General features: G+C 62.3%; 1 protein-coding gene across 1 annotated transcript in view; it reads right to left on the reverse strand.

Moving 5' to 3' along the window:
* atf6b (activating transcription factor 6 beta) overlaps positions 1–13,884 on the reverse strand; it is a 127,640-nt gene that overhangs the window by 77,317 nt on the left and 36,439 nt on the right. Inside the window, exons 4-5 of the mRNA XM_059971271.1 lie at positions 3,036–3,127; positions 1,907–2,075 (exon numbers count right to left, since the gene is read on the reverse strand). Coding sequence (XP_059827254.1) covers positions 1,907–2,075; positions 3,036–3,127 — 261 coding nt within the window. The remainder of the gene's footprint in view (positions 1–1,906; positions 2,076–3,035; positions 3,128–13,884) is intronic.

Consider the following 13,884-nt stretch of genomic DNA (forward strand, 5'->3'; position numbering starts at 1 on the left):
AGTCAATGTAAAACACTGTCTGAAGCAGCTTGGAGGAACACAAGCGGAGAATTCACCAAACTCTGGGTTCCCAAAAGCCAGCATTCAGGACAAATAGACAAAGCTTCATTCAACCAGTCCCTTGGGTATCAAACACAATATGCTTGTCAGGCTGCAGCAATGGAGAGGAATATGCAGTGGAAGTTTCGTGCTGAGACCTTTCATCATTTCTGGAAAGGAAGGAAGCAGAATGAGGTGGTGATGAGTACGTAGGAGAGCAGCCCTTCTAAGTGAACTGCAAGTTGGTTGGGTACATCTACTGCATCCGGTGTGGCCTCCTCTACGTTGGTGAGACTCAATGTAGACTGGGGGACCTGCTTTGTCCTCCGCAGAAGGGTTGGACTTCCTGGTGGCTACCCATTTCAATTCAACATCCTAATCTCATCCCAACACTATTGCCACAATGAAGCCACACTCATCTTTGGGGAGCAACACCTCATATGCCATCTGGGTAGCCTCCGACCTGATGGCATGAATACCAATTTCTCTCATTTCCAGTAATTTCTCTCCTTCCCCCTTTTTTCATTTTCCATTCCCTACTATCGATTCCTTCTCACCATTCTTTTCTCCTCAGTTGCTCATCACCTCCCCCTGGTTTCCCTTCCTCCATCCTTCCTGCCATGGTCCACTGTCCTCTCCTAAGAGATTCCTTCTTCAGTCCCTTGTCTTCCGCCTATCATCTCCCAGCTTCCACCCACCTGGTCTCACCGATCACCTGTCAGCTTGTACTCCTCTTCCACACCCCACCTTCTGATTCAGGCTTCTTCACCCTTCCTTTCCAATCCTGATGAAGGGTCTTGGCCCAAAACATTGACTGTTTATTGACCTGCTCAGTTCCTCCAGCATTTTGTATGTGTAAAACCATAAGACATAGGAGCAGAATTGGGCCATCTGGCCCATTGAGTCTGTTCCACCATTCTGTCATGGCTGATCCCTTTCCTTTCTCCTCCTCAAAGAATTTCAGGATTTATATTGCATACATTTCTCTGACATTTAATGTACCTTTGAAACCCCAGCTCCTAGCCTTCTCCCTGTAACCTTTGATGCCATGTCCAATCAAGAACCTATCTGCCTTAAATACACCCATCGACCTGACCTCCACAGCTGCATGTAGCAACAAACTGCACAAATTCACCATCCTCCAGCTAAAGAAATTTCTTTGCATCTCTGTTTCATCCCGAGTCTGTGCCCTCCTGACCTAGACTCTCCCACTATGAGAAACATCCCTTCCACATCTACTCTGCCTAGGCCTTTCAACATTAGAAAGGTTTCCAGTGAGTACAGCCCCAGAACCATCAAACGTTCCTTGTATGATAACCCTTTCATTCCTGGAATCATCCTTGTGAACCTCCTCTGGACCCTCTCCAATGCTAGCACATTTTTTCTAAGATGAGGGGACAAAAATTGTTCACAATATTCAAGGTGAGGACTCAGCAATGCCTTAGAAAGCCTCAGTATCACATCCTTGTTCCTGTATTCTAGACCTCTTGAAATGAATGCTAACATGGCATTTGCCTTCTTCACCACTGACTCTACCTGCAAGTTAACCTTTAGGGTGTTCTGCACAAGGACTCCCAAGTCCCTTTGCCTCTCAGATTTTTGGATTTTCTCCCCGCTTAGAAAATAGTCCACACATTTATTTCTACTACCAAAGTGCATGACCATGTATTTCAACATGAAATACCAACATTGTATTTCATTTCTTGCCCACTCTCCTAATCTATCTAATTCCTTCGGCATCCTACCTCAACACTACCTACCCCTCCACCAATTGCTTTCGAATTTCCAGCATCTGCAGAATCTTGTGTTGTTATTTATTCGAGCTTCTTTTAAGGATTAGATTGCATTGTAAGAGAATACAATTTACTTTCCGGCCCTTGCTTCACTGGCGATGTCCCATTCTCAATCTTCACCACATTGAACTCAATGCCATTCAGAGGAGGGTTGAGGACATCTCCGAAGGTACATGGTGGCGTAGGAGGGTCCTCGGTTTTCACCATCGGCAGCGTGGTTTCTGTGTTTAGGCTCTGATGAACCTTTCAGGAAAAGACACAATGAGTTTATTATAATATACACAATTAAATATATAACACAGATTTAATTTTAAACAAAACGTCTGCACTTCCAAGGTTCCCATTTTCAGATCTTTAGCCCAGATGTATTTAAATTCCTCAACATGGTGAGATTTAAATTCCACAAGACATAGGAGCAGAATTAGGCCATTCGGCCCATTGAGTCTGCTCTGCCATCACGGCTGATTTATTTCCCTTCTCAACCCCATTCTCCTGCTCTCTCCCGTAACCTTTGATGCCCTGACTAATCAACCTCCACTTTAAATTCAGCTGATGACTCGGCCTCCACAGCCATTTGTGACAATGAATTGCACAGATTCACCACTCCCTGGCAAAGATCATCTCTGTTCTAAATGGATGCCTCTCTATTCTGAGCCTGTGCCCTTTGGTCCTAAACTCCCCCACTATAGGAAACATCCTCTCCACATCCACTCTATCTGTGTCCTCTGGTCCTAGACTCCCCCACTATAGGAAACATCCTCTCCACATCCACTCTATCTGTGCCCTCTGGTCCTAGACTCCCCCACTATAGGAAACATCCTTTCCACATCCACTCTATCTAGACCTTTCAATGTTCGAGAAGTTTCATGAGATACCCCTTCACTCTTCTAAACTCTGACACAAATGCTCCTCCTATATTTGCAAACCACATTTCCCCCATTTACATGGCATGTCTGTATATAATTCTTCATTCGTTATAATTGTGAAATGTTGTTTTTTGTGTATGTTTCACTCCGATCCACACACAACATGTGAAAATACTGTATGTCTACATGGTGAATAAATTTGATCCTTGAGGACCTTCGTACGTATCAATCAGAAGAAAGACCTCTGGGAAGTTGGGCTGAAAACCATTCTGGGCCAAGACCTCAGGAGAGACGTCCGAGGTGAACCAGGCAGATAATAAACTGAGTAACCGCTTACCTGTGGTATTAGGGGAATGTCAGAAGAGGAGAGTGAGGAATCTGAACAGCGAGAAGAGGCGGGAGACAGCGGTTCCAATTTCACTTGCAGATCTGTTGTGGTAGGAACAGTTAAGCTTTAATTTGCGGTAATAACAAGAGAGCCATCCCAGGTGGAGAGAGGTGAACCCGCTGAATTGTTTTACTGGAGGATGATGACAACTCCAGGTCGGAGATCGATGTATAGGATAATGGGAGGTGTGGGCAGTGCTCCACATGTACAGCCACACATTACTCTTAATTCCACCTCCCATCCTCATACCAACATGTCTGCCCTGAGACATGCTTCCTCTACTGCCATCATGAGGCCGAACTCAGGTCAGAGAAGCAACATCTCATGCTCACTCTAGGTAACGTCCAACGTGATAACAGGAGCATCGATTTCTCTAACTTCCTGTAACTTCTGCCCCTCCCACTTCTGTTTCTCCAATCCCCTCTCACCCCCTCCCTCTGGTGCCCCTCCTTCCCTTTCTCCCATGGGCCACTTTCCTCTCCGATCAGGTTCCCTCTTCTTCAGCCCTTTACCTCCGCCAGCTTCGTACTTCATCACAGCTGCCTTCCCACCCACCTGCCGGTTGTACTCCTGCCCCCTTCCCGCCCACCTGCCGGTTCTACTCCTGCCCCCTTCCCACCCACCTGCCGGTTGTACTCCTGCCCCCTTCCCACCTTCCCACCCACCTGCCGGTTCTACTCCTGCCCCCTTCCCACCCACCTGCCGGTTGTACTCCTGCCCCCTTCCCACCTTCCCACCCACCTGCCGGTTCTACTCCTGCCCCCTTCCCACCCACCTGCCGGTTCTACTCCTGCCCCCTTCCCACCCACCTGCCGGTTCTACTCCTGCCCCCTTCCCACCCACCTGCCGGTTCTACTCCTGCCCCCTTCCCACCTTCCCGCCCACCTGCCGGTTCTACTCCTGCCCCCTTCCCACCCACCTGCCGGTTCTACTCCTGCCCCCTTCCCACCCACCTGCCGGTTCTACTCCTGCCCCCTTCCCACCCACCTGCCGGTTCTACTCCTGCCCCCTTCCCACCCACCTGCCGGTTCTACTCCTGCCCCCTTCCCGCCCACCTGCCGGTTGTACTCCTGCCCCCTTCCCGCCCACCTGCCGGTTCTACTCCTGCCCCCTTCCCGCCCACCTGCCGGTTGTACTCCTGCCCCCTTCCCACCCACCTGCCGGTTCTACTCCTGCCCCCTTCCCGCCCACCTGCCGGTTGTACTCCTGCCCCCTTCCCGCCCACCTGCCGGTTCTACTCCTGCCCCCTTCCCGCCCACCTGCCGGTTGTACTCCTGCCCCCTTCCCGCCCACCTGCCGGTTCTACTCCTGCCCCCTTCCCACCCACCTGCCGGTTGTACTCCTGCCCCCTTCCTGCCCACCTGCCGGTTCTACTCCTGCCCCCTTCCCACCCACCTGCCGGTTCTACTCCTGCCCCCTTCCTGCCCACCTGCCGGTTCTACTCCTGCCCCCTTCCCGCCCACCTGCCGGTTGTACTCCTGCCCCCTTCCCACCTTCCCACCCACCTGCCGGTTGTACTCCTGCCCCCTTCCCACCTTCCCGCCCACCTGCCGGTTCTACTCCTGCCCCCTTCCCACCCACCTGCCGGTTGTACTCCTGCCCCCTTCCCACCTTCCCGCCCACCTGCCGGTTCTACTCCTGCCCCCTTCCCACCCACCGGCCGGATCTACTCCTGCCCCCTTCTCACCTTCCCGCCCACCTGCCGGTTGTACTCCTGCCCCCTTCCCACCCACCTGCCGGTTCTACTCCTGCCCCCTTCCCGCCCACCTGCCGATTGTACTCCTGCCCCCTTCCTGCCCACCTGCCGGTTCTACTCCTGCCCCCTACCTGCCCACCTGCCATTTGTACTCCTGCCCCCTTCCCACCCACCTGCCGGTTGTACTCCTGCCCCCTTCCCGCCCACCTGCCGGTTGTACTCCTGCCCCCTTCCCACCCACCTGCCGGTTCTACTCCTGCCCCCTTCCCGCCCACCTGCCGGTTCTACTCCTGCCCCCTTCCCGCCCACCTGCCGGTTCTACTCCTGCCCCCTTCCCGCCCACCTGCCGGTTGTACTCCTGCCCCCTTCCCGCCCACCTGCCGGTTCTACTCCTGCCCCCTTCCCGCCCACCTGCCGGTTCTACTCCTGCCCCCTTCCCGCCCACCTGCCGGTTCTACTCCTGCCCCCTTCCCGCCCACCTGCCGGTTCTACTCCTGCCCCCTTCCCGCCCACCTGCCGGTTCTACTCCTGCCCCCTTCCCGCCCACCTGCCGGTTGTACTCCTGCCCCCTTCCCGCCCACCTGCCGGTTCTACTCCTGCCCCCTTCCCACCCACCTGCCGGTTGTACTCCTGCCCCCTTCCCACCCACCTGCCGGTTGTACTCCTGCCCCCTTCCCGCCCACCTGCCGGTTCTACTCCTGCCCCCTTCCCACCCACCTGCCGGTTGTACTCCTGCCCCCTTCCCGCCCACCTGCCGGTTCTACTCCTGCCCCCTTCCCGCCCACCTGCCGGTTCTACTCCTGCCCCCTTCCCACCCACCTCCCGGTTCTACTCCTGCCCCCTTCCCACCCACCTGCCGGTTCTACTCCTGCCCCCTTCCCGCCCACCTGCCGGTTCTACTCCTGCCCCCTTCCCGCCCACCTGCCGGTTCTACTCCTGCCCCCTTCCCACCTACCTGCCGGTTCTACTCCTGCCCCCTTCCTGCCCACCTGCCGGTTGTACTCCTGCCCCCTTCCCGCCCACCTGCCGGTTGTACTCCTGCCCCCTTCCCACCCACCTGCCGGTTGTACTCCTGCCCCCTTCCCACCCACCTGCCGGTTCTACTCCTGCCCCCTTCCCGCCCACCTGCCGGTTGTACTCCTGCCCCCTTCCCACTTTCCCACCCACCTGCCGGTTGTACTCCTGCCGCCTTCCCACCTTCCCACCCACCTGCCGGTTGTACTCCTGCCCCCTTCCCACCCACCTGCCGGTTCTACTCCTGCCCCCTTCCCACCCACCTGCCGGTTCTACTCCTGCCCCCTTCCCACCCACCTGCCGGTTCTACTCCTGCCCCCTTCCCGCCCACCTGCCGGTTCTACTCCTGCCCCCTTCCCGCCCACCTGCCGGTTGTACTCCTGCCCCCTTCCCGCCCACCTGCCGGTTCTACTCCTGCCCCCTTCCCGCCCACCTGCCGGTTCTACTCCTGCCCCCTTCCCGCCCACCTGCCGGTTCTACTCCTGCCCCCTTCCCGCCCACCTGCCGGTTCTACTCCTGCCCCCTTCCCGCCCACCTGCCGGTTCTACTCCTGCCCCCTTCCCGCCCACCTGCCGGTCCTACTCCTGCCCCCTTCCCGCCCACCTGCCGGTCCTACTCCTGCCCCCTTCCCGCCCACCTGCCGGTCCTACTCCTGCCCCCTTCCCGCCCACCTGCCGGTTGTACTCCTGCCCCCTTCCCGCCCACCTGCCGGTTCTACTCCTGCCCCCTTCCCGCCCACCTGCCGGTTCTACTCCTGCCCCATTCCCACCCACCTGCCGGTTCTACTCCTGCCCCCTTCCTGCCCACCTGCCGGTTGTACTCCTGCCCCCTTCCCACCCACCTGCCGGTTCTACTCCTGCCCCCTTCCCGCCCACCTGCCGGTTGTACTCCTGCCCCCTTCCCACTTTCCCACCCACCTGCCGGTTGTACTCCTGCCCCCTTCCCACCTTCCCACCCACCTGCCGGTTGTACTCCTGCCCCCTTCCCACCCACCTGCCGGTTCTACTCCTGCCCCCTTCCCACCTTCCCACCCACCTGCCGGTTCTACTCCTGCCCCCTTCCCACCCACCTGCCGGTTCTACTCCTGCCCCCTTCCCACCTTCCCACCCACCTGCCGGTTCTACTCCTGCCCCCTTCCCACCCACCTGCCGGTTCTACTCCTGCCCCCTTCCCGCCCACCTGCCGGTTCTACTCCTGCCCCCTTCCCACCCACCTGCCGGTTGTACTCCTGCCCCCTTCCCACCCACCTGCCGGTTGTACTCCTGCCCCCTTCCCACCCACCTGCCGGTTGTACTCCTGCCCCCTTCCCACCCACCTGCCGGTTCTCCTCCTGCCCCCTTCCCGCCCACCTGCCGGTTGTACTGCTGCCCCCTTCCCGCCCACCTGCCGGTTCTACTCCTGCCCCCTTCCCACCCACCTGCCGGTTGTACTCCTGCCCCCTTCCCACCCACCTGCCGGTTGTACTCCTGCCCCCTTCCCGCCCACCTGCCGGTTGTACTGCTGCCCCCTTCCCACCCACCTGCCGGTTCTACTCCTGCCCCCTTCCCACCCACCTGCCGGTTCTACTCCTGCCCCCTTCCCACCCACCTGCCGGTTGTACTCTTGCCCCCTTCCCGCCCACCTGCCGGTTGTACTCCTGCCCCCTTCCCACCCACCTGCCGGTTCTACTCCTGCCCCCTTCCCACCCACCTGCCGGTTCTACTCCTGCCCCCTTCCCACCTTCCCGCCCACCTGCCGGTTGTACTCCTGCCCCCTTCCCACCCACCTGCCGGTTCTACTCCTGCCCCCTTCCCGCCCACCTGCCGGTTGTACTCCTGCCCCCTTCCCGCCCACCTGCCGGTTGTACTCCTGCCCCCTTCCCACCCACCTGCCGGTTCTACTCCTGCCCCCTTCCCACCCACCTGCCGGTTCTACTCCTGCCCCCTTCCCACCTTCCCGCCCACCTGCCGGTTCTACTCCTGCCCCCTTCCCACCCACCTGCCGGTTGTATTCCTGCCCCCTTCCCACCCACCTGCCGGTTGTACTCCTGCCCCCTTCCCACCCACCTGCCGGTTCTACTCCTGCCCCCTTCCCGCCCACCTGCCGGTTCTACTCCTGCCCCCTTCCCACCCACCTGCCGGTTGTATTCCTGCCCCCTTCCCACCCACCTGCCGGTTGTACTCCTGCCCTCTTCCCACCCACCTGCCGGTTGTACTCCTGCCCCCTTCCCGCCCACCTGCCGGTTCTACTCCTGCCCCCTTCCCACCCACCTGCCGGTTGTACTCCTGCCCCCTTCCCAACCACCTGCCGGTTCTACTCCTGCCCCCTTCCCACCCACCTGCCAGTTGTATTCCTGCCCCCTTCCCACCCACCTGCCAGTTGTACTCCTGCCCCCTTCCCACCCACCTGCCGGTTCTACTCCTGCCCCCTTCCCACCCACCTGCCGGTTCTACTCCTGCCCCCTTCCCACCTTCCCACCCACCTGCCGGTTGTACTCCTGCCCCCTTCCCACCCACCTGCCGGTTGTACTCCTGCCCCCTTCCCACCTTCCCACCCACCTGCCGGTTCTACTCCTGCCCCCTTCCCACCCACCTGCCGGTTCTACTCCTGCCCCCTTCCCACCCACCTGCCGGTTCTACTCCTGCCCCCTTCCCACCCACCTGCCGGTTGTACTCCTGCCCCCTTCCCACCTTCCCACCCACCTGCCGGTTGTACTCCTGCCCCCTTCCCACCTTCCCACCCACCTCCCGGTTCTACTCCTGCCCCCTTCCCACCCACCTGCCGGTTGTACTCCTGCCCCCTTCCCACCTTCCCACCCACCTGCCGGTTCTACTCCTGCCCCCTTCCCACCCACCTGCCGGTTGTACTCCTGCCCCCTTCCCACCCACCTGCCGGTTGTACTCCTGCCCCCTTCCCGCCCACCTGCCGGTTCTACTCCTGCCCCCTTCCCACCCACCTGCCGGTTGTACTCCTGCCCCCTTCCCACCTTCCCGCCCACCTGCCGGTTCTACTCCTGCCCCCTTCCCACCTTCCCACCCACCTGCCGGTTGTACTCCTGCCCCCTTCCCACCCACCTGCCGGTTCTACTCCTGCCCCCTTCCCGCCCACCTGCCGGTTGTACTCCTGCCCCCTTCCCACCCACCTGCCGGTTCTACTCCTGCCCCCTTCCCACCCACCTGCCGGTTCTACTCCTGCCCCCTTCCCACCCACCTGCCGGTTGTACTCCTGCCCCCTTCCCACCTTCCCGCCCACCTGCCGGTTGTACTCCTGCCCCCTTCCCACCCACCTGCCGGTTCTACTCCTGCCCCCTTCCCACCCACCTGCCGGTTCTACTCCTGCCCCCTTCCCACCCACCTGCCGGTTGTACTCCTGCCCCCTTCCCACCTTCCCGCCCACCTGCCGGTTGTACTCCTGCCCCCTTCCCACCTTCCCGCCCACCTGCCGGTTGTACTCCTGCCCCCTTCCCGCCCACCTGCCGGTTGTACTCCTGCCCCCTTCCCGCCCACCTGCCGGTTGTACTCCTGCCCCCTTCCCACCTTCCCACCCACCTGCCGGTTGTACTCCTGCCCCCTTCCCACCCACCTGCCGGTTCTACTCCTGCCCCCTTCCTACCCACCTGCCGGTTGTACTCCTGCCCCCTTCCCACCCACCTGCCGGTTGTACTCCTGCCCCCTTCCCACCCACCTGCCGGTTGTACTCCTGCCCCCTTCCCACCCACCTGCCGGTTCTACTCCTGCCCCCTTCCCACCCACCTGCCAGTTGTATTCCTGCCCCCTTCCCACCCATCTGCCAGTTGTACTCCTGCCCCCTTCCCACCTTCCCGCCCACCTGCCGGTTCTACTCCTGCCCCCTTCCCACCCACCTGCCGGTTCTACTCCTGCCCCCTTCCCACCCACCTGCCGGTTGTACTCCTGCCCCCTTCCCACCTTCCCGCCCACCTGCCGGTTGTACTCCTGCCCCCTTCCCACCTTCCCGCCCACCTGCCGGTTGTACTCCTGCCCCCTTCCCGCCCACCTGCCGGTTGTACTCCTGCCCCCTTCCCGCCCACCTGCCGGTTGTACTCCTGCCCCCTTCCCGCCCACCTGCCGGTTCTACTCCTGCCCCCTTCCCACCCACCTCCCGGTTCTACTCCTGCCCCCTTCCCACCCACCTGCCGGTTCTACTCCTGCCCCCTTCCCGCCCACCTGCCGGTTCTACTCCTGCCCCCTTCCCGCCCACCTGCCGGTTCTACTCCTGCCCCCTTCCCACCTACCTGCCGGTTCTACTCCTGCCCCCTTCCTGCCCACCTGCCGGTTGTACTCCTGCCCCCTTCCCGCCCACCTGCCGGTTGTACTCCTGCCCCCTTCCCACCCACCTGCCGGTTGTACTCCTGCCCCCTTCCCACCCACCTGCCGGTTCTACTCCTGCCCCCTTCCCGCCCACCTGCCGGTTGTACTCCTGCCCCCTTCCCACTTTCCCACCCACCTGCCGGTTGTACTCCTGCCGCCTTCCCACCTTCCCACCCACCTGCCGGTTGTACTCCTGCCCCCTTCCCACCCACCTGCCGGTTCTACTCCTGCCCCCTTCCCACCCACCTGCCGGTTCTACTCCTGCCCCCTTCCCACCCACCTGCCGGTTCTACTCCTGCCCCCTTCCCGCCCACCTGCCGGTTCTACTCCTGCCCCCTTCCCGCCCACCTGCCGGTTGTACTCCTGCCCCCCTTCCCGCCCACCTGCCGGTTCTACTCCTGCCCCCTTCCCGCCCACCTGCCGGTTCTACTCCTGCCCCCTTCCCGCCCACCTGCCGGTTCTACTCCTGCCCCCTTCCCGCCCACCTGCCGGTTCTACTCCTGCCCCCTTCCCGCCCACCTGCCGGTTCTACTCCTGCCCCCTTCCCGCCCACCTGCCGGTCCTACTCCTGCCCCCTTCCCGCCCACCTGCCGGTCCTACTCCTGCCCCCTTCCCGCCCACCTGCCGGTCCTACTCCTGCCCCCTTCCCGCCCACCTGCCGGTTGTACTCCTGCCCCCTTCCCACCTTCCCACCCACCTGCCGGTTGTACTCCTGCCCCCTTCCCACCCACCTGCCGGTTCTACTCCTGCCCCCTTCCCACCCACCTGCCGGTTCTACTCCTGCCCCCTTCCCGCCCACCTGCCGGTTCTACTCCTGCCCCCTTCCCACCCACCTGCCGGTTGTACTCCTGCCCCCTTCCCACCCACCTGCCGGTTGTACTCCTGCCCCCTTCCCACCCACCTGCCGGTTGTACTCCTGCCCCCTTCCCACCCACCTGCCGGTTCTACTCCTGCCCCCTTCCCGCCCACCTGCCGGTTGTACTGCTGCCCCCTTCCCGCCCACCTGCCGGTTCTACTCCTGCCCCCTTCCCACCCACCTGCCGGTTGTACTCCTGCCCCCTTCCCACCCACCTGCCGGTTGTACTCCTGCCCCCTTCCCGCCCACCTGCCGGTTGTACTGCTGCCCCCTTCCCACCCACCTGCCGGTTCTACTCCTGCCCCCTTCCCACCCACCTGCCGGTTCTACTCCTGCCCCCTTCCCACCCACCTGCCGGTTGTACTCTTGCCCCCTTCCCGCCCACCTGCCGGTTGTACTCCTGCCCCCTTCCCACCCACCTGCCGGTTCTACTCCTGCCCCCTTCCCACCCACCTGCCGGTTCTACTCCTGCCCCCTTCCCACCTTCCCGCCCACCTGCCGGTTGTACTCCTGCCCCCTTCCCACCCACCTGCCGGTTCTACTCCTGCCCCCTTCCCGCCCACCTGCCGGTTGTACTCCTGCCCCCTTCCCGCCCACCTGCCGGTTGTACTCCTGCCCCCTTCCCACCCACCTGCCGGTTCTACTCCTGCCCCCTTCCCACCCACCTGCCGGTTCTACTCCTGCCCCCTTCCCACCTTCCCGCCCACCTGCCGGTTCTACTCCTGCCCCCTTCCCACCCACCTGCCGGTTGTATTCCTGCCCCCTTCCCACCCACCTGCCGGTTGTACTCCTGCCCCCTTCCCACCCACCTGCCGGTTCTACTCCTGCCCCCTTCCCGCCCACCTGCCGGTTCTACTCCTGCCCCCTTCCCACCCACCTGCCGGTTGTATTCCTGCCCCCTTCCCACCCACCTGCCGGTTGTACTCCTGCCCTCTTCCCACCCACCTGCCGGTTGTACTCCTGCCCCCTTCCCGCCCACCTGCCGGTTCTACTCCTGCCCCCTTCCCACCCACCTGCCGGTTGTACTCCTGCCCCCTTCCCAACCACCTGCCGGTTCTACTCCTGCCCCCTTCCCACCCACCTGCCAGTTGTATTCCTGCCCCCTTCCCACCCACCTGCCAGTTGTACTCCTGCCCCCTTCCCACCCACCTGCCGGTTCTACTCCTGCCCCCTTCCCACCCACCTGCCGGTTCTACTCCTGCCCCCTTCCCACCTTCCCACCCACCTGCCGGTTGTACTCCTGCCCCCTTCCCACCCACCTGCCGGTTGTACTCCTGCCCCCTTCCCACCTTCCCACCCACCTGCCGGTTCTACTCCTGCCCCCTTCCCACCCACCTGCCGGTTCTACTCCTGCCCCCTTCCCACCCACCTGCCGGTTCTACTCCTGCCCCCTTCCCACCATCCTGCCGGTTGTACTCCTGCCCCCTTCCCACCTTCCCACCCACCTGCCGGTTGTACTCCTGCCCCCTTCCCACCTTCCCACCCACCTCCCGGTTCTACTCCTGCCCCCTTCCCACCCACCTGCCGGTTGTACTCCTGCCCCCTTCCCACCTTCCCACCCACCTGCCGGTTCTACTCCTGCCCCCTTCCCACCCACCTGCCGGTTGTACTCCTGCCCCCTTCCCACCCACCTGCCGGTTGTACTCCTGCCCCCTTCCCGCCCACCTGCCGGTTCTACTCCTGCCCCCTTCCCACCCACCTGCCGGTTGTACTCCTGCCCCCTTCCCACCTTCCCGCCCACCTGCCGGTTCTACTCCTGCCCCCTTCCCACCTTCCCACCCACCTGCCGGTTGTACTCCTGCCCCCTTCCCACCCACCTGCCGGTTCTACTCCTGCCCCCTTCCCGCCCACCTGCCGGTTGTACTCCTGCCCCCTTCCCACCCACCTGCCGGTTCTACTCCTGCCCCCTTCCCACCCACCTGCCGGTTCTACTCCTGCCCCCTTCCCACCCACCTGCCGGTTGTACTCCTGCCCCCTTCCCACCTTCCCGCCCACCTGCCGGTTGTACTCCTGCCCCCTTCCCACCCACCTGCCGGTTCTACTCCTGCCCCCTTCCCACCCACCTGCCGGTTCTACTCCTGCCCCCTTCCCACCCACCTGCCGGTTGTACTCCTGCCCCCTTCCCACCTTCCCGCCCACCTGCCGGTTGTACTCCTGCCCCCTTCCCACCTTCCCGCCCACCTGCCGGTTGTACTCCTGCCCCCTTCCCGCCCACCTGCCGGTTGTACTCCTGCCCCCTTCCCGCCCACCTGCCGGTTGTACTCCTGCCCCCTTCCCACCTTCCCACCCACCTGCCGGTTGTACTCCTGCCCCCTTCCCACCCACCTGCCGGTTCTACTCCTGCCCCCTTCCTACCCACCTGCCGGTTGTACTCCTGCCCCCTTCCCACCCACCTGCCGGTTGTACTCCTGCCCCCTTCCCACCCACCTGCCGGTTGTACTCCTGCCCCCTTCCCACCCACCTGCCGGTTCTACTCCTGCCCCCTTCCCACCCACCTGCCAGTTGTATTCCTGCCCCCTTCCCACCCATCTGCCAGTTGTACTCCTGCCCCCTTCCCACCTTCCCGCCCACCTGCCGGTTCTACTCCTGCCCCCTTCCCACCCACCTGCCGGTTCTACTCCTGCCCCCTTCCCACCCACCTGCCGGTTGTACTCCTGCCCCCTTCCCACCTTCCCGCCCACCTGCCGGTTGTACTCCTGCCCCCTTCCCACCTTCCCGCCCACCTGCCGGTTGTACTCCTGCCCCCTTCCCGCCCACCTGCCGGTTGTACTCCTGCCCCCTTCCCGCCCACCTGCCGGTTGTACTCCTGCCCCCTTCCCACCTTCCCGCCCACCTGCCGGTTGTACTCCTGCCCCCTTCCCACCCACCTGCCGGTTGTACTCCTGCCCCCTTCCCACCCACCTGCCGGTTGTACTCCTGCCCCCT

This window comes from Hypanus sabinus, chromosome 5 (assembly GCF_030144855.1).
Source record: "Hypanus sabinus isolate sHypSab1 chromosome 5, sHypSab1.hap1, whole genome shotgun sequence".
In the NCBI taxonomy this organism is placed as follows: Eukaryota; Metazoa; Chordata; class Chondrichthyes; order Myliobatiformes; family Dasyatidae; genus Hypanus; species Hypanus sabinus.